The 24,927-nt window shown below is 65.0% G+C and overlaps 3 protein-coding genes across 5 annotated transcripts; all 3 read right to left on the bottom strand.

Moving 5' to 3' along the window:
- Positions 1–9: 9 nt before the first annotated feature.
- On the bottom strand, positions 10–10,007 carry CPSF1 (cleavage and polyadenylation specific factor 1). 3 transcript variants are annotated; one of them, XM_079796172.1, is made up of 37 exons: positions 9,737–10,007; positions 7,719–7,746; positions 7,485–7,627; positions 7,303–7,383; positions 7,016–7,167; positions 6,793–6,939; positions 6,581–6,720; positions 6,392–6,508; positions 6,215–6,308; positions 6,030–6,117; positions 5,831–5,953; positions 5,698–5,749; positions 5,523–5,617; positions 5,380–5,454; positions 5,210–5,290; positions 5,048–5,137; positions 4,738–4,848; positions 4,523–4,664; positions 4,274–4,452; positions 4,056–4,192; positions 3,806–3,980; positions 3,523–3,729; positions 3,355–3,444; positions 3,139–3,282; positions 2,910–3,062; positions 2,238–2,354; positions 2,076–2,166; positions 1,923–2,007; positions 1,711–1,852; positions 1,476–1,628; positions 1,217–1,393; positions 1,065–1,131; positions 949–996; positions 720–875; positions 503–632; positions 277–415; positions 10–202 (listed from the first exon to the last, which is right to left on the bottom strand). In XM_079796172.1, exons 1-37 carry the CDS (start codon positions 9,878–9,880, stop codon positions 155–157), a joined length of 4,341 nt encoding a protein of 1,446 aa, XP_079652298.1. In that variant the 5' UTR covers positions 9,881–10,007; the 3' UTR covers positions 10–154. The 3 variants fall into 3 exon arrangements, with proteins under 3 accessions (XP_079652298.1, XP_079652299.1, XP_079652297.1); XM_079796173.1 differs by having other exon boundaries at positions 6,398–6,508; XM_079796171.1 differs by having other exon boundaries at positions 503–875; positions 6,398–6,508.
- A 1,461-nt stretch (positions 10,008–11,468) lies between these two features.
- Positions 11,469–17,131, bottom strand: SLC39A4 (solute carrier family 39 member 4). The gene is made up of 12 exons (XM_079796066.1): positions 15,632–17,131; positions 14,938–15,222; positions 14,512–14,707; positions 14,250–14,422; positions 13,989–14,160; positions 13,502–13,674; positions 13,168–13,332; positions 12,941–13,093; positions 12,778–12,829; positions 12,536–12,688; positions 12,016–12,203; positions 11,469–11,928 (listed from the first exon to the last, which is right to left on the bottom strand). Exons 1-12 carry the CDS (start codon positions 15,821–15,823, stop codon positions 11,800–11,802), a joined length of 2,031 nt encoding a protein of 676 aa, XP_079652192.1. The 5' UTR covers positions 15,824–17,131; the 3' UTR covers positions 11,469–11,799.
- A 3,403-nt stretch (positions 17,132–20,534) lies between these two features.
- On the bottom strand, positions 20,535–24,898 carry VPS28 (VPS28 subunit of ESCRT-I). Its single transcript, XM_079796067.1, has 10 exons — positions 24,828–24,898; positions 23,138–23,203; positions 22,915–22,943; positions 22,781–22,818; positions 22,505–22,594; positions 21,762–21,867; positions 21,563–21,664; positions 21,129–21,182; positions 20,940–21,031; positions 20,535–20,858 (listed from the first exon to the last, which is right to left on the bottom strand). The coding sequence occupies exons 2-10, from the start codon at positions 23,172–23,174 to the stop codon at positions 20,741–20,743; spliced, it is 666 nt and encodes a 221-aa protein (XP_079652193.1). The 5' UTR covers positions 23,175–23,203; positions 24,828–24,898; the 3' UTR covers positions 20,535–20,740.
- Positions 24,899–24,927: the final 29 nt, after the last annotated feature.

Raw genomic sequence — 24,927 nt, 5'->3', positions numbered from 1 at the left:
GAGCAACGGTTGACTTGAGTGGGGGGACCCCGGGCTCTGACCACTGGTAGGGCCAGGAGGCCCTGCAATGACCACACGTACTTCTCAAACCAAACAAATCTTTCTCCTGTGTTTTGTACAAAAAGGGGTGGTGGCAGTGGCTGTGTCCAGGGGTCTAGAAGTGGGCAGTGACCCGGTCCGTCTCTAACAGGTCATCCAGGATCTGTGGGGAGAGGGCAGGTGAGGGGCGGGGCGGGGTGGGGTGGGGTGGGGTGGGGAGGTAGACGGGTCACTCACAATGTCAGGTGTGGTGCCAATCTTCTTGGCCAGCTCACTGCGCTCCATGGTGCTCAGGTACAGGTAGCGGTTGAGCAGCTCTCCGTCCAGGATGTTCCGCACGGCATTCTGCAGGGTGCGCCGGTCCACGTGCAGCATCCTAGGGGAGATGTTAGGCATGGGGAGCTGGGGCAGGCCTGGGGGGAGGTGTGTGTGTGTGGGGGGTGGGAAGCGGAGGCATGCTCACCGGAAGGCGCGGGGGTTGAGGCCGGCGTGGTGGGGCAGCATGGTGGTCAGCGCGTTCTGCAGCATCAGTAGCCGCCGGTAGGTTTTCTCTTGCATGGGCAGCAGGAGCCCAATGCCGCCGTCGAGGGTGGCTACGGGGCACAGTGTGAGCCCGGTGATCCCAGCACCACCTGCCCACCCGTACCACTGCCCCTTGTCCCCAGCCACAAGGCCCTCACCGAACCACGTTATGTGCTTGTTCTCCCACACGACCGACTTCTTGCTGGGCCCCTCAGCAGCACCTCGGCACGGGGTCCTCCAGAAGGTGTTCACGTGGGCACCCACATGGAAGTCCGCCCGACGCAGCAGGCGCATGCCACCAAAGCTCTCCTTGGCTGGGCCAGGGGGACCTCCGGTCACAGCCCGCCCAGCCCCCGCCCGCCCCCGCCCTGGGTGGGGAGCACTCACCCTCCGGCAGGTACATGTACACCATGAGATTGCGGTCCCGATCGGACACTGCAAACAGAGCCCGAGTCAGCCTGGTCACCAGTCTCAGGCGGCCCCGGCCCCAGTCCTGCACTCACCCAGGAAGCCCAGCTGGGTGCTGTCCACCATGAAATCCACGCTGTACACTTCCAGGGGCTTGGCGTCCTGGGGACCGAGGGGTGGGTGTCACATCAGGGCCACCGGGGACAGGGACCCCCTGGCACAGGGCCGTCCCCACCGCCCAGGGTACCCGGGAGACGAGGCTGAGCGTCTTGCTGTCCTCCTGGTAGCGCAGCAGCGAGATGCTCTTCATGACGTCGGCGGCCAGGATGAAGTTCTTGATGCTGATCATCTGGTGGATGTACAGCTGGGTGTCGATGAAGGCCATGCCCGTCAGCTCGCTGGCACGCAGGCTCCACAGGAAGATCTGTGGGGGGAGAGGTGGCAGCCAGTGGCTCGCAGGCAGGCGGGGCCGTGGGTCGGCACAGGCCACAGGGACAGGGACCCACCTTCTGGCCGATGGCCGACACCAGGTGGCCGTTGCAGTGGCACAGGGCGGTCACGGGCCCCTTCTGCTCCTTCTCGTACAGGACCTTGAACTTGTTCTTGGTCAGGGGCTGGCCAGGCTCGGGCACCACCTCGATCACGTCCATGATCAGGATCTGCGTGCAGGGAGGGAGGTGGTGACATGAGGGAACGCACAGGGGCTGCCGGCACACGGGTCCTTGCCCGCTGGCTGCTTACCCGCCCACGGCAGGTGACCTCCTCCCCCTGCATGAGGCAGGTCCCAGCAGCCACATAGCCTTTGAGGCCTGACACGGTCTCCTCGCTGCGCAGCGACACCGTCTTCATGCAGGTCACGTGCTCCCACTCCTCCAGCTCGATCCTGCAGGAGCCGGGGTCAGGATGCAGCCCTGCCACCTGCCTCCCTCCCGCCCCACCTGACCCAGCCTCACCTGGCGTTGGGGATGGCCTCCCAGCTGACTGGAGAGATGAGCTGGATGGAGAAGGCCTCCTGCTGGGGGTGGATGTAGCGGTCATCTGCAGAGACAGGGCTCCGGTCAGGGAGGGGCGGCCCCACGAGCAGGCCCAGCTTGAGCGTCTCCTACCTCTCTCGATGGTCTCAAACTCCTTCTCCTCGCCCGTCATGCGTGGAATCCGGGTGCATGCAGTGTTGGTGCTGGTGGCCACAGCGTATACCTGGAAGAGTGGAGGTGTCACAGACCAGAGACCAGGCCCAGAAGGTCCCTGGCCTTCAGGGGGACTCAGACCTTGGACTCCACGTGGTAGGCCACATAGTGGGCCGTGCAGCGCAGCGGGATCTTCCTGACGGGCCACGGGGCATCGTAAGACAAGTAGGCAGGCAGGACGCTGATCCTCAGCTCGCCCTGGATGTTGAGGAGGTCAGTGAGGCCAGGCACCCACTGAAAGCAACAGGTGACCCCAGGCCCACAGGCTTCCCTGGGATCGGCATCTGCTCTGTGCAGCACGGTGAGCAGGCAGCTGGGGTCGTCCAGGGCAAGGAAGGACCAGGACCCGAGAGCACTGGAGGCTGGAGGCAAAGGGTGGCCCACACTGGCCATGCCAGGGTCTGCACAGATAGGCGAGGGGCCCCTGCCAGGGCCCAGCCCCTCCCTCACCCAGTCCTGGGTGCATCAGCACCAGGATGACAGACGAGGAAAGTGAGGCTCAGAGAGGGTGAGCGCCTCAGCCAGCCACAGCGCCTAAGGGGCAGAGCTGGGGTCTCAGCTGACAGCAGTGACTGCCGGAACTCCGGTCGCCCAGGCAGGTGCCCTCAACCTTCTCAGCAGTAAGCCCAGGTCTCACCTCCTTAGCCTTGCCCCCCTCCCCCCGCCACCCCCGCACTGCAGCTCCAACTCGTCACCAGGGCCTTGTTCCCGGCCCAGCACCTACACTACCTGGCAGCCCCACCTGGCAGCTACCTGTCTGTTGAAGTACAGGAAGCCGCGGGGGCAGTTGACGTTGTGGAACGGGGCGAAGGAGTCGATGGGGCCGTCGATGCCCATGGGGTGCAGCCGCAGGGCCCCCCGGCTGGTCACCAGAAGCCAGTGAGGTGAAGGCCCACAGATGAAGACCTGGGGGCAGCACCATGAGGAGCCTGCGGGGGCGAGCCCCACCGCTCGGCCTCCCGGTCCCCGGTCCCCGGCCTACCCCCGAGTAGCCGTAAATGTCCTCGAAGTAGCGGAAGCGCGCCACTCGCCCCCGGGCCGCGGCCCCCTCCTCAGCGCCGCCACCCTCCGCTTTCTTCTTGGACAGCTTGGGCTTCTTCTCTCGGAAGTTGATGTTATGGGGGACCTGGTGGAGGCGAGTTCCGTGAGCACCCGCCCTGCCCCCGCCCTGCCCAGGGCCCCTCGGCCACCCCCGCACCTTCTTGAAGCGAACTTTGAGGTTTCCCTGGCCGAGCTGCGAGTCGTGGGCAAAGGCCTCGTAGATGAGTAGCTCTTGGTCCACATGCACCTGGGGGTGGTGTCGGGTCATCAGGGGCCTGGACAGCGCAGGCCCAGGATGGGGGCGGGGGGCCCTGCCCGTGCTCACCAGCAGGTAGGGCCGGCTCTGGCGACTCCCGAGTGCCACCAACAGCACCTCCTTGACGAGGGGCAGCTCCCCCTGGCGCGTAGCCTCCTCCTTCCGGGCCTCGCCCTGCGTGGTGGGCTGGCCGAACGAGCTGTCCACCAGCACCCGCTGCCCCACCGGGAAGTTCTTCACCAGGAACACCAGCCGCCAGTCAGGGAGCTGGTAGATCTGAGGGGATGTCCCGGGTGGTTAGTGGAGGCAGGAGTGGGGAGGGGCGGCTGTGTGGGCACAGGGCGCCACCCACCTCCATGGTTCCATTCTCCCGCACCAGTAGGCACCAGTGTGTGGGCTCAGCCCGGAAGGGGGTGGGGTCCCGGTCGGTGGGAGGCTGGCTGCTCCTGCGCGCCTCCTCCTTGCTGGGGCTGAAGAGGGAGCCCGAGTCCCCGTACAGCATCTCCTCCTCGTCATCCACTGTGGGGCTGGGGAGCACATGCGTGTATCAGGGGTGACCCGCCCTGGGGACCCCAGCCCCGAGGACCCCGGCCCCCACACACCTGGTCTCTGAGCCTGGGCCCTCGGCCTCGGAGCCACTGCGCCCGCCCAGCTCATCGCGGGTTCCGCCCAGGCGGCTCTCGGTGGTGAACATGCCGCTGACGTCGCGGTACACACACATGGCGATCACCTTGGACTGCTGTTGGGGGGAGGGGGCTCAGTGGTCCAGGAGGGGTAGGGACAGTGGTTGGGGACAAGGGGCCGGGGGTGGAGGGCCTACGTGGTGCAGCGGCGGCTTGTGCAGAGCCAGGCGGTGGTGGCGGCCCCCATAGGAGTCGCTCTTGAGCAGGAACATGGTGACGTGGCCCTCGGAGCTCATGATGACCACGTAGGGGTCAGCCACGGCGCACTGCACGATGGGGGAGCCCAGGTCCACGGGGATGAAGTGCAGTTGGTTCACTGCAAACACAGGCCAGTCAGTCCACACTGCCCCTGCCCGCCCGCCCGCCCGCCCGCCTGCCGGGCCCACCTCCTTCCAGCAGGCGGATGCCCAGCGGTGACACTTGCACGATGTAGCGATTGTCCCCGATGTTGCCGGCGAAGACTGTGGGGCCCTGTGTGGCGAAGCCACTGGTGTCCAGCTCCATGATCTCCTGCCCGGTCTGCAGGATCTGTGGGCAACGGTGGTGAGGCACACTCCTTGCAGGGGGCCCCACCCTGGCACCCCTTCGCCAGGCCCCTCACCATGGTGGAGTCCTCCCGGCTCAGAATCAGGAACCCGTGTCTCCGCCCGTCGTCCTCTGTGTCAGGGGTGCTGGGCTCCTGCTCCGCGCCCTCGCCCTGAGGGGTCTCCTCCTGTGATGGGAGGGCAGAGAGCACACCTCACCACCCAGCCCGGTGCTGGAGGGGCGGCCCCACGGCCGAGCCAGAGCAAGTTCTGACGCATCCGCTGGGACCTGCACAGCTGGGCCTGCCTCAGCCCCCTGCCCCTCCGCCTCACAAACACAGCACCTGTCGCCCCTCGGGGCCTTCTTGCAGCCTGGGGCGCACGCACCTGCTCCTTGCGCACAGGGGCAACCACTGTCCACATGTCGTAACAGCCAGGGAGTTCAAAGGTCGTCACCACCTGGGGCCGGATGCTCTTCTGGAAGGACAATGGGGTGCATCTGTCCACCCAGGTCCCCATGAGGCCCCACCCTGGCCTGCCCACACATACCTGCAGCACAGACAGGGCCCCGTTCTTGCCGTAGCCAGAACACATCACGATCTCCAGGTCCGGCTCAGGGCTGTTCTGAAACTGTAGGGGCCGAGGTGAGGACAGGGCCCCCAGGCAAGCCACCCGCCAACCTGCACACTGCCCCCCGCCCGCCTTCCCAACCCGGGCACCTCTTCAGACAGGAAGGCGGGCTCGCCCATGGCCGCGTTGGCACAGGGTCCAATGTTGAGGATGCTGTCACACACCTGAGGGCAGAGCAGTGGTCAGGCGGGTGGGCCCGCCAGGGTGGGGCCCCTTCTGAGCACAACCTCACCTCAAAGGAGTAAGTGGCCAGTTGTGTGCCCGACTGGGCCTCGCTGCCGTACACCTCAATCTCGTCCACCTCGTCCTGCGGCCCGGACTGGCCACCTGCAGCACACGGAGCACTCTGAGCTGCCCTGTTCTCTGGCCCCAGCACCGCCCCTGCCCCCTGCCCTCTCACCCCTCACCTGACCAGCCCACTGTGGAGTCCACTCGCTTCTTCTTTGACAAAGGCTCTTCCTGTGAAGTAGGAAGGCGGTGAGCAGCCCTGGGGACACCCTGCACAGGGGCAGAGTCCCCACAGACACCCCCAGCACCCACCTTGTCAGCGGCCTCCCGGACAGCACTGGCCGGAGCCTCCTGCAGCTTCTCCGTGTACTTGAGAAGGAGGGAGTTGCCCAGGCGAGAGCCAAGGAACAGGTACCCAGGCTCCATGGTGACCATCTGAGGCGGGGGGGGCGGTGGTGAGGGGGGACTGGGGCTGGACCCAGACCCAAGCCTGCCCGCAGCCCCCACTCACGCTGCTGGTGAGCACGCTGGCGGCAGCCTTGTCGAAGTGGAAGGCACGGACGCTGCGCATCCCATCGGTGATGAGGGTCAGCACGTAGCTGTGGGAGAGGGACGCTGAGCTGGGCAAGGCTCCCGGGGCGGGGGCAGGTGGGACGACAACACTGGGGGTACAGGGCTCCCTGAAGGGGGACTCACATCTCTCCGCCCTTGAGGGAGATGACCATCTTGTCGTAGGAGATGAAGGCCGCCTGGGCACAGTCAAGAGTGATCCGCACGCCCTCCTGGGTGCCTGTTGAGGCGGGGGAGGGGTGTCAGGGACCCAGCAGCCCCCCCTGCCCCAACGCCCCCCGCCCCCAGCCCTGCCCGACGCACACTCACGCAGAGGGAAGGCGGTGGTGCCTGAGGTGAGGCTGTTGAGGGCCACGCCGTACGGGGGGACGCTCTGGTTCAGGTACAGGAGCGAGTTGACTGCAAAGACCACTACCCCACCTGGAGGAGGACAGGCTGGTGGGCAGGGCCCGGGCGCTCCACACTACCTCCCCCAACCCGCCAGGCTCTCACCTATGGGCTTGGGCACCGCCAGGGCCTGGGTGCAGTCGAAGGGCAGGCTGGTGAGGGACCAGATGACCGGGTGCACCTTCTGGGTGATGTTCAGTGAAATGGCCACGATGGAGCACGTGTCCTGCCGCACGGCCACCCGCCTGGGACCAGCAGGTGGGTCAGCCAGGGGTCCCGCTCCCGCCCCCCAGGGACCCACCGCAGAGGGGCCTCACCCGGGCCACGTCTGGTTGGGCTCAAACAGGATGAGCAGGGTGGGCTCGTAGTAGCCGTGTAGGAACTGCAGGTCGACGATGTTGAGCAGCTTCTCATCCAGTGCCCGGACGTCGATGATGTAGCTGGGCAGGAAGCTGGACCTCTGTCTGGGGGGCGAGGGCTTCAGCGGGTGGAGGGCGGAGGGCAGGTGGGGCTCGGCCCCCCACGTGCCCCGGCACTCACCCTTCGCCCATGAGCCCCTCGTGCTCCTCGGCCAGGCTCTCCCTGCGGAAGGGCAGCACCACCAGCCGCGTGCCGTAGATGAGCATGGCCGCGCAGCGCCCGTCGGGGTCTACACGCACCCGCGGCGTGTGCACGTTCTGCACGAACCCGTCCTGGGGGTGGAGAGCCATCAGGCAGGCCATGGGGCCAGGGGCCAGGGGGAGACCTCGAGGGAAGCCAGGGGGTAGGCAAGGGCTGGGCGGTGGGGGGAGGAAGGGGGCGGGGTGGGTGGGGCACAGCCTGCCTACCCGCAGCTCCGGCTCCTCGAAGTAGTGCAGAGACAGCGTCTTCAGGTCATGGGTGCCCGGGTCGTACTCCACCACAGACAGCTGGGGACAGCAGGCCAGAGCTTCGACCCGCCACTGAGCCCCGCCAGCCGGCCAACCACCACCCCCGCTGTGCCCAGGACCCCACCAAGCCCACCGCCCACCTTGGCGTCTTTGAAGCTCAGCAGCAGGGCATCCCGCTTGGCGCCTGCCAGCTGCACGCTGGCCATGGACATGACGTTGCCAAAGAAGGAGAAGGAAGCCACCAGTTCCAGCTTCTCCCGGTGCTCCCTGTGCGCCTTGCCCTCTGGGGGAGAGGTGGTGGGTACAGGTTTGGTTCCCTCGCCGCAGCCGCCCACCCTCAGGCATGTGGCCGGCACAGCCGCCCGGGTGCTCACCTGTGTTCCTGTCATTCTTGGCCGGGGCCTGGAGGAAGGAGGGGAGGCAGTGAGGAGGCGCTGCTGCACCCGTGGCCCCACCTCGTGGAAGGACGAGGAGGAACGACCACCAGGGCGGCCCCGACTGGACCCTCATGGAGTGGGGAGCACGAGGCCTATGGAGAGCCACGCACACCCAGCCCCACGGGCTCACACGTGGACTCCCACCCTGGACACAGGCTTCTCGAGCCCACCCCAAGCAGGGCCAGAGGTTGGGCAGATGCTCTACACACCCCTCACCTGCCTGGCTCTGCCCCAGAGTGAAACACGGGGCCGCAGACCAAGGGGGAGGGTGTAAACAGGCTAGAGCATACAAATGCTGTGTCACTTGGGGCAAAAGGGCTCATTTGAGCCAAAATGTCCCTAAATCAAGGAGGCCTGCTGTATCTCCAATGTAACTAATGAGGAAATGACACAAAACGTGCAACAAAAAACAAACAAAAACACACGACTGATACAAAGTGAAGCCAAGAAGAAGGAAACAGTGAGAAATAAAGGAACAAACAGGAAGACACCGAGACAGTCCTTCAGCCCCAAATACCGGGACCACATCCGTGTGGACAAACACTCCAACAAGAAGACCTGTTCCTGCTGGACAGGGTGGGTCTTAAGGTGAAAAGTATTTGAGTTAAAAAGAGACACTTCATGACTAAGAGGTCAGTTCACAAGTAAAAACTACAAAAAAGTGTAACATCGCCCTAAGTCGGTCTTATGAAGCAGCTTTAAAACACACACACACACACACACACACTTCTCGATGCTCCTGACGGGCAAGTACACCACCTCGGCCATCTCTAGAATTACCTTGGATATTCTTAATTTTTGTCTCTTTCATGTGAATTTGGGGATTACTAAATCTAGTGAGAAACTTATTGCATCTTTGAGATGAAGAACGTTGATGGATGAGCCGGGAACTGTGCTTTGTGATGCTCAGAGCCGCCCGCGGGGGTGTGGCCAGGGGCACAGCGCTGCTCGCAGCTCCAGGACACTGTCGGCGGCCAGGACCACACCGCGCACCCACTCGGGACCCTGCCCAGCTCCCCCTCGGCATCGCTTCCTGCCCGCACGTTACCCTCTGGTGTGCGAGTTGGCAAACTTCCCTGGGAAGGGCCAGAGAGCAGATGCGGGGCGAAGCCTTTGCAGTCTGGTCTCATCTGTCGAGGATTCGTCTTTGGGGTTTTTTCAGCTCTTTTAGGGGCGTGAACAGCTTCCTGAGGGCTCGGCGGGCTGGGCCCTCCAACCCTGCTCTCCCGGCTCCTTCCCTTCCTGCCAACACGCTGCCGACTCGCTCGTCTTTGCAACGAGCCTTCTTTTCCTACCAGTTACTCCTCCGTCTCCTCCTTCCCTGTGCACTCAGGGCTGCCCACGCTCACCGGACCGTCTACTCCACATCCCGGCCCAGCTCTGCTGGCCCTGCCCGGCCTCTGCGGAGGGCGTCCCCGCGGCCGGCGCACCCTCCACTCATCCGTGACCCTAAGTCTCACTCGCCCTTCAAGAGCAGCTAAGAAGCCGCCTCTGGCGCTCACCCTCCAGCAACCCAAGCGCCCCTCGCCTTCCTCTCCGGCTGAGCTCCCTGCGCTCCCCTGTCCTCCCCCGACCAACGCCCACTCCGCCAGCTGGAAACACTCGGCCTCCTCCATCGTCTGCTCCCCCGGCCGCTAGTTGCAACCCACGTGTGCTCACAGGTGCGTCTCCTTATTTTGGGGGGGGGTCCCCGACCCCGTTCTTTTTAGGTTTTGTTCACCCACTACCGACCCCACAGCAGGCGTTCCCGTCCCGACTTGGTTGGAGAAACAAAAGAGCAAGTACGATGCACGAGGGCGGGCGCGCGCCCAGGCAGGAGGGGTGCTGGGGTCGGCAGGGTCACGTGGCAGCCTCGCGCTCAGGCGCTGCGACCCGCGGGCTTCTCCCGGGCACCTGGGCCGCCGCCTCGGCGAGCCCTGGGCGGTGGAGGGCGGGAGCCGGCGGCGCGGGCCTACCTCGGCGTCGCGGTTCAGGCGGTACACGTAGAGCTGCGAGGTGCCGGCCACCACGAGGTTGCGCTCGCTGTTGTTGAAGAAGTTGCAGTACATGGAGAACTCGAGGCCGGTGGGCGGGTGCGCCTGCTTGTACACGGCGTACATGGTGCCGGTCCCGGGCTACGCGGGGCCGAGAGCGAGAGTGAGCGGGCCGCCCGCGACCACCCCTCACCTGGCGGTTGGAGCCGGCTCGCGGGGGACCGGGACGGCGGTGAACACAGTCCGGCCGGGCCCGGAAGCTGAGCGCGGAGGTTCCGGGTCCTACGCCTGCGCAATGCCCCGCGGCGGAGCGGCTGCAGGGGCGACAGCGGCCCCTTGTGGCCGCGGGGAGGTTTAGCGGTTCCGCGTCTAGAGCTCCGACACCCCGAGCTCGCCAGAGTTCCCGGGTCCCGCTGGAGGCGAGGGTGCGACGGCTCAGGGCCGGCTGGGCCCTGCCTGACCCAGGATGGGGTCCGCGTGCTGGCTGTCCCTGCAGGAAGAGGCGAGTCTCCAAGCCCCCGTGCGAGGCGCTGTGCCCGGAGCTGGCGCCTGAGTGAGCGAGGCGAGCCTCATAGTGTTGACCTGGAGGGAAGGGGCGCCCCGGCAGGTGCCGCCCGCCGGTGTGGAGGAAGCCCGACCAGTCCCGGGCTAAGCTGTGTTCCCCCTCACCCCCCACCCCCGCAGAGCAACCTCCCCACCGTGACCACCAAACCCGGGCACCGAAGGCCCAGTCCCAGGTGCCTGGGGCCACGTGTTTGCCAGCCCCCCCCCCCCCCCCCACCTCACTTCCCTGCTCTCCCCCCAGCACAGCGATTTTCTCCTGGTCTTGCTCCCTTCCCAGGCCTGGCACAATTGTCCACTTTGAGGACCCTGGAGCCAGGACCTCTCACAGCTAAGCAGCCCTCTCCTCCCTTAGTAGGGAGTCGCCCCAGATACTCTGGGATAGGCCTGGGCCTTAGAAACAGAATCATAAGAAATAAAGGAAATATAGTCACACCCGAGGAAATGGGATATAAATGCGTGTTGCATGCAACTTGGCCCACTTGCTCACATCAGCAACCAGGCTCCAAGTCTGGACTGTGGAGCTGTGCAGGAGGGGCCTCTGGCTGCCCAGGCAGGTGTGTGACCCCTGAGCCGCACCGAACCCCTTCGAGAGTCCTAAGTTCTGAAGCCAAGACTGAGGGATGTGCTGAGGAGGCAGCACACTAGCTCCCAGCATGCACATCACAGGGACCGTCCTGGTGCCCACATCACAGGGACCGGTGATAACCGAGTGAGTCTGGGCCCAGAGGCCCGTCAGACTGGCCTGGCCAAGTGCCCTAACAAGGGAGCAGGAACTGGTCTGTGGGAGAGAGGTGGTCAGTGCTCAGACAGACACTGAAGGAGCAGCCGTGGGGAGGGCAGTGGTAGTAGGGCGCAGCTCCCACCCAGGCAGAGGGGCTGGAGGTCTCGGCTGGCAGTCCCCGGAAGGCCAAGGTGGGCCCGGCCTGGAGGGTCCTCTTTCTGAGTGGAGTTGCCTGGAAGGGAGGGGATGGGCTGGAGGCTGGGTGCTGGCTGGCTGCCTGGAAACCCCTGTGCACAGCTACACCAGAGCCCCTGGCACTGCCCCCCTCAAAGGCCTTTCTTGTTGGGGGCCCTTCCCTCCCCAGAAGGAAGAGCAACAAGGGCAGGAACGTTTTTTGTTTTTTTTTTAGTATATTTTTATTGATTTCAGAGAGTAAGGGAAAGGGAGGCAGAAACATCAACGATGAGAGAGAATCATGGATCGGCTGCCTCCTGCACAGGATGGCGCTCACAACCCAGGCATGTGCACTGACTGGGAATTGAACCGTGACCTCCTGGTTCATAGGTCCATGATGAACCACCGAGCCACAGCGGTCGAGCCAGCAATGTCTTTATCAAAACCAGGTTGCTGGGGCATGGGGAAGGGGGCTTCTCAAAGGCCTGGGGCGCTCCAGGTACCCAGCCGTAGGCCCAAGGGGCTGAGACAGCGCGGGGCCGGGGGCCGGGAGCCAGTCTCGGGGCTGGAGCGTGGGGAGGAGGCGTCAGAGGGCGATGTGGTCCTCGTACAGCGACAGCAGCAGCAGGATGGCCCAGCCGCCCAGCAGGCCCACGTTGTGCAGCAGGAAGAGCAGCCAGGGCCTCTGGTCCCGAGTGCTCAGCATGGCCGGGAGCTGAGGAGGTGGGCATCGGGCGAGCAGTCAGCCGGGCGTCCCCGCCCAACCCCCGCCAGGCAGCCCCTCCACGCCTCCGGCCCTGACCATGTCGCAGAGCGCCACGTAGAGGAAGAGGCCGATGGCGACCGCCAAGATCCAGGACTCGCTCTCCTCGCCGACGCCCACCGCGAGCGCAACGTAGAGGCCCACGAAGGCCGTGAGCGCCGAGACCAAGTTCAGCAGCAGCGCCCGGGGCGCCGACAGCCCGGCGTGGAGCAGGGCCGCGAAGTCCCCTGGGCGGGCAGGCTGGGGTCAGAGCCCAGCCCGCGCTCCGACAGGCCCCGCCCCGCCAAGGCCCCGCCCACTCAGCAGCTCCCTCCCGCCCCGCCCCACCCAGCAGCTCCCGGCAGGCCCCGCCCCGCCAAGGCCCCGCCCATTCAGCAGCTCCCGGCAGGCCCCGCCCCACCCAGGCCCCGCCCCATTCAGCAGCTCCCTTCCGCCCCGCCCCACCCAGCAGCTCCCGGAAGGCCCCGCCCCGCCAATGCCCCGCCCCATTCAGCAGCTCCCGGCAGGCCCCGCCCCACCACAGGCCCCGCCCCCGCAAGTCCCGCCACTCGTTGCTCACCCAGCTCATGTGGCACCTCGTGGCAGAACACGGCCAGCGAGGTGGCCAGCCCCGTCTTCCAGGAGGACGAGAAGGCCGCGCCCAAGGCCAGCCCGTCGGCGAAGTTGTGCAGGCCGTCGCCCAGCGTGATCATGTAGGGCAGCAGCCTCAGCTCTGCGGGTGCGGCGGGCGTGGGTCGGCATAGGCCGGGCTGCGGCCATTCCCCTGGCCCCCAACCCTCCTGGGGCCTCGCCAGGGCTCACCTGGACTCAGTCTCCGGGGCCCGGCGCTCAGTTCAGGGCTCTCCTCCACCACCTGAGTGGGGGCATGTGGATGAGCCCCTGAAAGGTGGGGGGCTGGGGCAGGTCACCCTCAGGGGAGCAGCGGGAGCCTGGGGTGCAGGCACTGGGAGGTGGGGAGGCTCACCAGGTCTGCGCGGGAGCTCTCGTGGGGCTGCTTGGGCTGGTGGAGCTCCCTGGGCGCCAGCTGCAGAGACATGCTGTGGCCGTGGCCGTGGCCGTGGCCGTGGCCGTGGCTGCCGCGGCGGCCACCGTGGCTGCAGGGCTCCTCCTTCAGGTCCTGTGGGGACAACAGCTTAGGGCCTGCTATACCCCCTCCCCACCTGCCTCCCCACCCAGTCCCACAAGCCTGACCTCCGGGTCCTGGGGCAGCAGGAGGTCACAGAGTTTCTCGAACAGGAAGAAGGTGTATAGGCCCCCGAGTGCCACCAGGAGGCGCCAGATGGGCTGCGCGCCATGGTCTTCATGGTCGTCCCCTCCGAGCTCACTGTGCCCGCCATGCTGGTGCAGCCCCAGAACCTGGGGGCGGGGCGGGGGCACGGGGCTGGCTGCCTCAGGGTCTCCCTCCCACAGAGGAAGACGAGAGGTTAGGGTTCAGGGAAGGGCCCGAGGAGAGTGGGCCTGGAAGGAGGACCATGCAGGGGAGTCCCCGGGGCGGGGAGGGAGGGTCCTGGCCAGCTGGGCTGACCTTGGGCGTCAAGTGCAGGAAGGCGTCTCCGGTGAGCGCGCCCACGGCCAGGCCCAGGAAGGTCTGGATGACGTAGTGGGTGGCCCTGCTGCAGGCGGAGCAGATGAGAAGCAGGAGGCCGCAAACCGAGGCGAGGCAGATGAGCAGGGTGGCCAGGGAGCCGTACAGGTACTCTGCGGGGGGCAGGGGCGGGGGCAGTGAGGACCCAGGGAGGCCTTCCCTCAGCCTTCCCAGGGGCCTGAGCAGGAACTCACCAGGGCCGCAGGTGGTCAGGGCCGGCCAGGCCTCTGCTCTCGCTAACCTCTCTCCTCCCTAAAGCTCCACCCCCTCCCTTCCAGGCCTCCCACACATTCCTGTGACCCCTCCACTCCACTGTCTTCTCCCACCAGCCCAGCACCCACTCCCTCCTCCCCGGGGAGCCCCTCTGCCGTGTGGCCAGCCCCTCTGGGCACAGCTGGGCAGGCTGACTCGGGGGACAGGCGCTCACTCTCTGCCTGGCTGAGCTGGTCCTGGACGGGGTGGCTGGGCTGTGGGCCGCAGGCCCCACTCAGCTGCTGCTGCAGCAGCGCAGGGCTCAGGAGGGCCCAAGCCTCTGGGGACACCCCCGTCTGCTCAGGCAGCCCGTACACGGCCATCACGTCCCTGGCGTTCAGGCAAACCTGGGAGGTGGCAGGGCTGGAGGTCAGGACTGGAGCAGCCGGGGGGACCCCCCCCCCCTCCCTAGGACTACGGCCCCGGGGCTGCTCACTGTGTCCCACACGCTGCTGCTACTGCTGTTGGGGGGGGCGAGGGGGGCCCTCTTTCTCAGATGATGGTCGTAATGGTCGTGATGGTCGTGATGGTGGTGATGGTCGTCGCCGTGGTCCCCATGGCTCGCGGCCATGCCACCCACCCCCAGGTGCTGCATCAGGGCCGCCAGCTCTGGCCGAGGGAACAGAACCAGTCCGTGTGGGCTCCGGCCCTGCCCTCCCAGGGGGCACGTCCCACTCGGGGGCCCACCCGGGCCTCACCGTCCAGCGTGATGTTGGGAGTGTCCCCACGGAGCTGCCGGAACACGAAGTCCACAAAGTACTGGGGGCTCGGCAGGGCGTGGATGCAGGACCCGTTTTGGACGTGGTCCAGCAGAGCGGCCAGCACGGGGCCGGGGCTGCCCGGAGCCCCTGCCCCCACCGCCTGGTCCAGCAGCCAAGGCAGGTCCACGCAGGCCTGGGGGCGGGGGCAGGGCCTCAGCGGCACCTCCTTGTGGCTCTCCGGGCCCCCAGCATCACCACCGCCCCCGGTGGCCCCCAGAAGCCCCTGCCCCACTCAGTGGTGAACACCCAAGATGACCCCCCAGCCAAGCCCACCCTCCGGAGTGGGTCCCTTCCCTTCGGTCCCCCTTGGCCCTCCCCCCGCGCCCCCGCCAGCCTGCCCTGGCCTCAGCCTTCAGCCCTCACCTCCTCTGCGGAGGGCAGGCCGGTGGTCCGGACCTGAATCCTCCGCAGCAGCCTGCTCAGGCCTGGGACCAGGGCCTCGGGGCCCTCGAGCAGGGCCAGGAGGCGGTCCGCTTGGGAGGCCCAGCGGCCAGCCCGGATGTCCTCGCACGTGCCCTCGGGGTCGCTGAGATAGAGGGCAGCGGCCGCACTGAGGCGGGGGATGTGCTCGGGCTCCAGGACCGACACCGGGGTTGGCCGCGGCCCCTCCGGCTGGCCCAGGGCCAGGAGGTCTTCCACAGACAGGCACTGCGGGCAGAGACAGGTGAGCAGGGGCCGGGCACCTGGGGGTCCCGGGGAGTTGCTGCTTCCCCCCCCCGCCCCACATCCATTGCTCCCACACACTCCCCTCCATGACGGTGCACACACAGGGGTCCCAGGCAGTGGTCCCCCTTCCAGGTGGTTTCTCCCAGGAATCACTGCCTGGGGGCCGACCAGAGAGGTGGCCCTGGGTCCCCAGAGCTTCGGGTCCCCATCACGGCCCCGCTCCCGGGGAGGAGAAGGCTGGGCTTGGAGCCCCAGGCAGGGCCATGGCACCGGGCGCTTGGCCTCTGCCCGCCTCCTGGAGTTTGTCCCTGGGGAGGAGCAGGCAGGGCTGGGGAGGAGCAGGCAGGGCCGGGCCGGAGGGGGACCTGTCGGGTGGGGGTGGGGCGCTTACCTTTCCACACGGCCCCGAGGAGCAGTGCACACGGGCCGCAAGCCTATTTAACAGGCCGCCCAGAGCCACGCGGTCCAGAGCGCCCTGGGCCGAGGACCTCGAAGTCAGCAGGTGAGCAGGCGGGGCTGCGGCCACGGTCACCACCAGCACCGTCAGCAGCAGCCCTGGCCTCTGCGGGGTCCGGACCGCCATGCCGAAGCCACTGCCGCGGAGGCGGGCACGCTGGGGCAGCTGCGGGCGGAGAGGGCTGCCTGGGGCCAGACTGGGGCTAGGCACAGGCTCTCTCCCAGGTATTCCCAGCAGGGCTCTGTGATTGGCTGTCAGCAGAGTCGCAGATTAACCATTCCAGGGGCAGGTCCTCCCCAAAACGAGGAGCCTCGGCCTGGGGGGGTGTGCGGCCTAGGCCAGGGCCTGGGGCGGTGGTGGGGCCGCGAGAAGCTCTCCTGGAATTTCCTGCTGCGCTCCGAGCTCGTCTGACACGGAGGCTGAGCATCCAGGACAGACCCTGTCCCAGCCCAGGAGCCGCTGCCTGCGGGGACGAGGGCCCCTTCCCTGGACTCACGGCCTGGGGGTCCACTGCCTGCCTGCTGCTCCCCTCAGGGCCTCGGGCTTTGCCTCCTACAGTTCTGTTTCTCGGGGTGCCCCCAAGCGAGGGTGCTCCCCGACATTACACCTGAGCGCCCCCTCCCACCCCTTCCCGGGGGTCCTCCCTGGCTCCGGAGCTGAAGCACCCCCAGAGCCTTGAGAACTGGGGCCTTTCCTCCCGCGCCCTGGGCTGCGGTCTCCCTGTTGGAGGTGGGCTGAGTCATGTTCCCCTCCCCCGAGGCTCCTGGGGAATTCCTCAGGAAATGGCCAAGCCGGCGGGGAGCCTGCTGGTCTCTCCTTTGGCACCTGGGGGCAGGGGCCCTCTTGGGTGTGGCGTCTGGCCTGGCCCCTCCCTGAGGCTCCCTCTCAGCCTTTGACCGGGCTGCCAAGCTGGCATCTGGGGGAAGGGCCAGGCTTGCCTCCTGACCCTGGGCCCTGCCTGAGTGAGGGGAGGGGGGAGGGGGAGCTCCCGGCAGCAGGGAACCCCTGTCCCAGGACAGTGCCACGGTGCCGTCTGCGGGGGGCGGCGAGGGAAGGGGGAGGAGGCCGGTGGGGTTCAGATGATTCTGGACGCTGGTTCAGTGAGGAGGGGAGCTGGGTTTCAGGCTCCCCTCACACCCCGTTCTGACGGCTGAGCCCATCTTCCCTGCACCAGGACCCCCTGGCCAGGGGGGCCCAGGCCACCCGCTGCCTGGGGCCTGTCAGCTTCTGGGGAAGGTCTCCGCCCTGCCTGACCCCTGGAAGGCCTGGCACCTGCCGGCAGGCCTCAGGGGACCTCCGTGCTGGTCCACTTTCCTCCGGTTCTGCCTGCCCCCCCCTTCCCACTGAGGCCCCCCTCCTAGCTCAGCCGGGGCAGATGGGGTCCCCAGCGGCCTCTGTGCTGGTGTAGGCCTGTCCAGTGGGTGCCAGGCCCTCTCCTTCGTCCCCAGGCCCCTCTGGCATCGTCCCATCATCTAATAAACTCATTGTGGTCACAACATCCACACACCCGGGTGGGTCCACTGCAGCAGAACGTTGGGAAGCAGGTGTCTGCTCAGAAGGACACGTGTGTTCACATAAAAACACTCAAACCCGTGAAGAATTTTTGTGAGTTTATTTGAACCAAACTGTCCACAATTGCTGGGAAGCAGAACCTCAACGGATTATCGAGATAACGCTCCGGAGAATGGCGGGCTACATCTGCATTTATACATGGCAATCAAAGGAAGGCACGTAGGTGGGTTACATGAACTCCACTGGTGATGGACTAGAGAGGCGGGAGAAAGCAAAGCGGTGCGGGGGGTGGGGGGGAACCCCTGGGATTGGATAAAAGGTAAAATGATAGATACATGCTTAGGTGGGTGCAGGAACAATTAACATAACAATGAAGGGATTTGTGGTCTCCAGCACATTAAGCTGTGCCCAAGGGGTCTGGAAAAAGGGAAGTTACAAGTTACCCAGACACTTCCAAGGGTATGTTATCATAGATGCAAAAAGACAGGTTCAGTTAAGGCAAAGGTTGACCTTGTCAGCGAAGATACCAGCCTAGGACGTAACTGCCCACCATAACTGCTTTTACTTAAAGTTTAATTTCAGGCCATCCTTTGTGGTGACTTTAGGTCTTTGAGTTTGCAAGACGGCCATGCAGGCCTCCCCTGAGCCGGTCAGGTCAGCATGTGGCCCCTTTCGTCCACACGTGAAATACAGATACTGTCCTATTCAGCCTTAACAGCTAAGGGAATCCTGGCACATGCTGAGTGAGGAAACCTGCCCTGGCCCCTCCCTACAGGCTGCCTCTCGAGACCTTTGACCCCTGGCCTTATCTTTGTCTCGCTGGCACCTGGGGAAGGGGCAGCGCCTCCACACCTGCACCTGGTCAGCACCCCGACCCCTGACTGAGCCCCAGGGGAGCAGGGGCCCAGGTCCAAGGACTCTCCCCGGCGTCCAGTGGTCCCAGGGCAGGGCGTCAGGCTAAGGGCAGTGTCCTCGGTCTGGGGTCAAGTGTTTCTCCTGCCGACCTCACTCACATATAAAGTGTTGGCCTGTCCATTTAATGGAATAGCATTCAGCCTTAAACAGGAAGAAAACTATCCGGCCAGTGTAGCTCCATGGTTGAGCATCCAACCTATGAACCAGGAAGTCACGGTTGGATTCCTCGATCCCCAATGGGGGGCTGGTGGGGAGGGGAGGCCGTAGGCAGCCTATTTTTTTTTTAATTCTTTGTTTAAAGGATTACATATGTTCCCATTAATCCCCTTTGGCCCGCCCCCGCCCCAGGTCCTCCCCACCCCATTGTCTGTCCATGGGCCATGCATATATGTGTACAAGGTCCTTGGTTGGTTACCTCCCCCACCTTCCCTCCAAGATTTTGAACTCTGTTCCTGAAAGATCAGGTTACGTCATGTTTACTGTTACTCCACTCATCAGTTGGGGGAAGGGAGGATCTATCAGTTGCAGGCTTTTGGTAAGAGTAAAAAAAATGGAGAGTCCCAGCAAGGTCAGGGGGTGAAGGGCTGTCTTCCATAGCTGCTTCCTGCTGAGAGGGGGCGTCATCAGGGGCATCTACCCAGGTCTCATTCTGGTGACAAAGGTGTCTCTAGGTTCTGAATTCAAGGCCAGATAGATCTCTCCCACCTTATGGTTGGCCAACGCCTGCATTCTGTTCTGTAAGAAACTAGTGAAACAGTGCATGAGACAGGGGCCAAAGAGCAAAATTAATGGATACCAGTGGACCTAATAATGGGAGGAGCCATGGGGTAAATGAGCCAAAAATGGCACACACCCCTTCCCGGATTTCGGCACCAAAAATGAAAGATCAGTCAGAGGCCGAAAACCAGGTGACACAGGCTTTATTAGAGGGAAGACCTGCTGAGCTGTCTCCCAAGGGGAGAGCAGCAACCCATGCAGAGGTGAGCACTCCTTTTGAGGGGAGGAATGGGAAGGAATGGGGCTTAGGATACTCGGCGGTGCTGATTGGTAGCTTAATGTATGGCCCATATAAGGTACATGGTTAGGCACTCAGGTATTTCCGGCTGCAGGTTACGTCATGTTTACTGTTACTACACCCAGCAGTTGGGGGAAGGGAGGATCTATCAGTTCCATGCTCAAGAGGCAGCCCAGTGATGATTCTCTCATCATTGATGTTTCTCTCTCTCTGTTCCTTTCTGAAATTAATTACATATATATATTTTTTTTTAAAGGAAGAAAAGGGTTGCATGCTACATGGATGCACCTGGAGTACACGGTGCTAAGTGAGCTACGTGGGTCACGAGGACGGCTACTACAGGGCTCCACCACAGAGAGCCGCAGTCAGTCCGGGATGGAAAGCAGGATGGTGCGTGCCGGTGGCTGGGAGAAGGACAGGGAGTTTAATAGGGAGAGTTCCAGTTTGCGGAGGGGAAGAGGGTTCTGGAGACAGATGGTGGCAAAGGTCGCACACTAACTGCACTCAATGCCACTGAAGTTAAAAAGGCAAACTTTGTTTTATATATTTTATGGCAATAATGGAAATAGCCCAGCGCGTGGCTCAGGGCTTGAGCGTCGACTTACGAACCAGGAGGTCACAGTTGGATTTCCAGTCAGGGCACATGCCCAGGTTGTGGGCTCGGTCCACACTGGGGGTCGTGCGGGAGGCAGCCATCAGTGATTCTCTCTCATCATGGATGTTTCTCTCTTTCCCTCTCCCTTTCTCTCTGAAATCAATTAAAAAATACATTTTTTAAAAAGTTAAAAATAAAATAAAATCCACCTGGATTTGTGCTGTGAAACTTTTCCTGCACCGAGTCCAGAACCCACAGACGACAGGCCGGCCCAAGGCAGACCTGCTCAGGGCCAGGCCTTCCTCACGGTAACAGGTGAGCACAGCCCACACCCCACCTGAGGTCCCCATCAACCCTCCCGCCAGCCCTGGCTCTCACCCCCAACGCCAGTCCCTCTGTGTCTGCTCTTTCCCTTGTAAAACGCTGTGAGATGCCTTCTTTCATGGCCTGTAGTGGTCACAGGTAGCAAGAGACAGTTCAGAAAGAGAAAAGGCTACCATTGAACTCTGGCTTGTCCCTTACCCACAGTTGCCAAAAGGTGAAACGGTGCATCCTGGAATCCAGAGCCTTGGTCTCCTGGCATGTTGCTGTCTGCCTGGGCTGCTGCCACCCCTGGCCTGGGTGGAGGCTCGACCACCCCCTTGCTTGCCCAGGCCGTGCCCAGCAGGGAGGCTGCTGCCCCGAAGGGCACCCTGACCTTCCCCTCAGGAACTGTGTGCTCCAGGATGGCAGGGTCCCACGCGAGGCCCAGAGGGCAGACAAACATGCCAGGCAGGCCCAGGGGGTGCCCACAGCAGCAGGAAGGTCAGAAAACATCTTTATTGTGGGGAGGGGGCCCAGGTAGACACACGAAGACAGACAGACAGACAGACAGGGCTGCCACAGAAAGCGCAGGGAGCCAGGAAAGCAGACACCGTCCTCGGAGGCTGGGTTCCCGGGGGCCGGGCTGAGAACCCCCGCTCCGTCCACTCCTCCGTCCGCTTGGCACGGGCAGGGAGGCCAGGGCTCAGGCGTGCAGGAAGCGGTTGAAGGCGTTGTAGGCGGACTCCAGGTCGAAGAGCATCTGGCGCACTTGGTTGTCGTCCAGCTCGTCGGACGCGGACATGCCGCTCAGGGTCTGCAGCCTGAGGGGGGGGGGGGGCACAGCGCTGGAGAGGGCTCGGAGGGCGGGACCCCCAGGGCCACCTGAAGGGCCAGACACTCACCACTGGCTGACGGTCTGGCGGCCCTCGAAGTCGGGAGGCAGGTGGCTCATGCGGTGCATCGTCTCCATCAGCTCCCGCAGGTCAGGCTGGATCTGTACACACGGGGCCCTGTGAGCCCCGCTCCCCTGGCACTCAGCCCCTCTCGCCCCCCACGCCCCCACGCCCCCCCCACCCCCCCGGGAGCTGCACCTCATCCATGGCGCGGATCTCCAGGCGCAGCTTGTCCATCACCGTGATGAAGAGCTGGGGGCAAGTGTGTGCGTGAGGCAATACTCCCACCAGGGGCCAAGGGGGACGGCCCCTTGCAGGATCTGGCCCAGCCCCCCCCCCCCCCCCCCCCCCGCCTTCCTTAGGAACCCATCCTCTCTCTCCACGCCTCGGTGGCTGGTCCTCAGGCTCCTCCCACACTTCTGCTCCCACAACCTGGGGTCCATCCACCTTGCTGCCTGTGGGAGCTCTGGCGGCCTTGACCCAGGGCCGCCCCACGTGGGTCTCAGGCGGGGGGGGGACTCGGAGGCCTCCTGGACGTGGCCCAGGGGAGCAGCCTGCCCGCCCCCCCCCCCCCCCCATTCTAAGCCAAGGCCCTGCAGCTCCAGAAGCTGGACCCTGCGCACGGGGCTCACCGAGACCACGTCTGCGATGCAGCGGTTGAGGTTGCCCTTGTCGTCCTTGATGGTGATGGGCCTGTCCTCCTTGATCCTCTCCATGGCCAGTGGGCAATCCAACTGAGCGGGGGGGGGGGGGGGGCATGTGAGAGTTGGCCAGGCCCATTCCCAACAGCACCCACATCGCGCCCACCTCTCGCCCCCATGGCGGACTCACGCGAAACTTGCGGCAGAATTCATCGATGGAGCTGATCTCCGAGCCCTGGACCTGCCGGAAGGCGGCTTTGTACTGCACCAGGAGGCGGGAGCAGGCCGCGGTGTACCTGGGGAGAGGACCGGCTCAGGCTAGCCTGCCCTGCCTGCCCCCGCCCAGGGCCGCTCTGGGGCAGAGGGGAGCAGGGTGATGAGTCAGAGCTGGGCCACTGTGGGCGAGACCTTCCATCGGGTCTACACGAGAAGGTTCTGGAGGGGGGGTGGGGACAAGGCCTGGACCGCAGATCGGCCAGAGCCCAGCGCTGGCAGAGGCTCTCCCCGCTGCCTGCTCTCCGGGACTGTGCTGGTCGTGCCTCCACACCCACAGCTCGTGTCCTCTGGGTCGGCCTTCCCACTGAGTAAAGGCTCCATGAACCTCCCAGGTGCCAGGCTCAGCAGCGCCTTAGACGTCCCTCCCGACTCTCTTGCTCGCCTTCCGAAGTCCTCACCAACGGGACATCTGCACCCGGGGGGAGCAGGCTGCCGAACCCCGGGAGCAGGGCGGTGGGCACCTCTCCATGGGGACGCTGCAGAAGGTGCCCGGGCTGCCAGTACCCAGGGGCACCCTCCAGCCTGGCGGGGGAGGCAGATGCCCACATGCAGACCCCTCTCCCCTCTCACTCCTGAGCACCCTGGCCCTGGAGGGAAGACACGGCTTCCAGGGCCAGGCACCCATCTGTGGGCGGCAGCGGGCCCTCGGGGCCTCACTCGTTGGGGGTGACGCAGTCCTTGATGTACGCCTTCTCCAGGGCCTGCATGGTCTTCACCACGGCAAACAGCTCCGCCATGTTGTCGTACCTGAGGAGGGCGTGTCCGTCAGGCCAAGGCCACGAGGCCCCCAGGGCCAGGCACCAACCCATGGGGTGCTGCCGCTGCGGCAGAGCTCTGACCCACGTCCTCCGGGCCCTGGGCGTGGAGGCCGCTCAGGGTAGGAGCGTGGGCCTGAGGGGGTGTGTTGGGGGGCGACCTGGGCGCTGGACTCACTTCTCCCGCTCCCGGGCATTCTTGTACAGCTTCACTTCCTGTTGGAGAGGGGCAGCATGTTGGCACCAGGGTGGTGCTCACATGGGCATACGCTGTGGGTCAGTGCCACCCCGGAAGGGGTGCGCGCCACTCACCTCATACAACTCTGGCTTGTTTCCAGGGGCTGTAACAGAGCAGGCAGAGAGCTGGCCGTCTGTCCGTCCACCCACCCCAGCCCCTCCAGAGACCACCCCAGGCTACGTCCCCATATTGGGGGGACACATATAGATGCTCCCATAACCCCCGGCCACGGCTCGGGTTGGTCTCTGCTGCAGTGGCTAAAAGCCTGGGCCCTTCCGGCCCCCGGACCCAGCTCACCTCCCACGCCTGGCGTGGCTGGGATCCCGTGGAACATCCTTAGGCTCCAGGGGCCACAGCAGAGACCTGAGGAGCAGAACCAGCACCAACTCAGAGGCACCCTGGAGCCGTGCGAAGACAGAAACAGCAAGGGACCCAGGGCAGTGGTGCTGTGGGACCCGTCCCCGCCCCCACCGGGAAGCATCTCAGGAGGGCAGTCACGGCCCTGCCCGCGCAGCTCGGTTGGTTAGTGTCCTCACCACACACCAAGGTTGGGGGTTTGACCCCTGGCCAGGGCACACACAAGAAAGAACCCACCAATGAATGCATAAATGCGTGGAGCAACAAGTCGATGTTTCTCTCTCCCTCCCTCCCTCCCTCCCTCTCAAATTAATAAGAAAAAAACTTTAAAGGAGAGCAGCCATGGTACGGGGACGGGCAGGCTGCTCGGAGCCTGGTGACCGGGAAGGGGTGGCGGCAGCAGGTGGACGGACGACCAGGAGCGTTTGGGCAGACGAAACAGCACAGGTTACAGGTAGTTTTGAGAGAGAGAGAGAGAGAGAGAGAGAGAGAGAGAGAGAGAGAGAGAGAGAAGACAGGGAGAAAGAACAGCACCCATGTTTGAGAAACGTCCACAGGCTGCCTCCTGCATGCCCCCCCCCCCCCCCCCACACACACCCTGTGCCCTGACTGACAGGAACCAGAGACCTTTCGCGTGGGAGGATGCTCAACCGCTGAGCCCACTGGCCAGGACCAGGGGTCTGTATAAGGTCTGACTTGGGCGAACAGACGAGCCGGGGGTCTTTCTGAGTAAGGGGTGTCCCAGGTCAGGGGCCCCCGAGGACTGAAGACAGGCTCTGGGGCTCGGAGGGCAGTGGGCGCGTAGCTGGGTCTGGAGGTGGACCCACCGGCCCCGCCCGCAGGAGGACTTGAAAGGGGGCATAAGGAGTAAGAATGACAGTCTTGTTGGGTCCGATGGTGCCATGGTGCCAAGGAGCTGAGATGGAGGCAGGCGGCGGTGCGGGGAGTGTGCCCTGGTTGGATGTGTTGGGTTTGAGGCTCCATTAGACACCGAGCCGTGTGCCGAGGCAGCGGGCGGGCAGTGCGGTCCCACGGGGGTGGGCAGGCAGCTATGCGGGAAACGAAGCGAGCAGCGCGGCTGCGGCTCTGGGTCACCGAGGGCAGGGGCTGGGCAGCGGGGAGGGAGGGCGAGGTCGCCCCGCCAGCGGCACGTCTCTCAGAGGCGGGGGCCCTGCCGGAGGCGGCGGGCGCAGGGACAGGAGCGCACGGGGCGGGGACTCGCAGACTCCTGAGCGACCCTCCCGGGCCCCCGGCGGGAGGGGGGTGGCGCCCAGTCGGCGAGGACGGCGGATTCCTTTCAGCCACGCACACCGATGCCCCCCGGTTACAGGCGAGTGCGAGGCTAAACCTCACAAACCGGACTCGGAGCCAGAAAAGCGAGTTTCCGGAGAATGCTCGCTGTGGCTGCGGGGACACTGGGCGGCCACCAGGTCCAGGGGGACCCGGCGCGCAGGCGGGGACACGCCTGGGGCTGCTGCCCACCCGCCACGCGCGGAGGCGCCCACCCCCGGCTCCAGGAGGAAACCCCAGGGCGAGGGGCCCTCGGCGGGGCGGCGATGCCCGCAGGCCGGAGCCCGAGTCGCCCTCCTCTTCGGGTCCGCGGTGCTGGCCCGCCCCCAGCCCCGAGTACCTGGGCAGGAACCGCGGCCGGGTCCCAGAGATGGCGCCGGGGCGGGGCTCCGATCCACCGCTCGGCCACATCCGCGCCTGCGCGCCCGCCCTCCCTCCGC

Source organism: Cnephaeus nilssonii (genome assembly GCF_951640355.1).
Source record: "Cnephaeus nilssonii genome assembly, chromosome: 18".
NCBI classification, from domain to species: Eukaryota; Metazoa; Chordata; class Mammalia; order Chiroptera; family Vespertilionidae; genus Cnephaeus; species Cnephaeus nilssonii.
The sequence above is the reverse complement of the archived record's forward strand: the minus strand, read 5'-3'. Positions and strand labels throughout refer to the sequence as shown.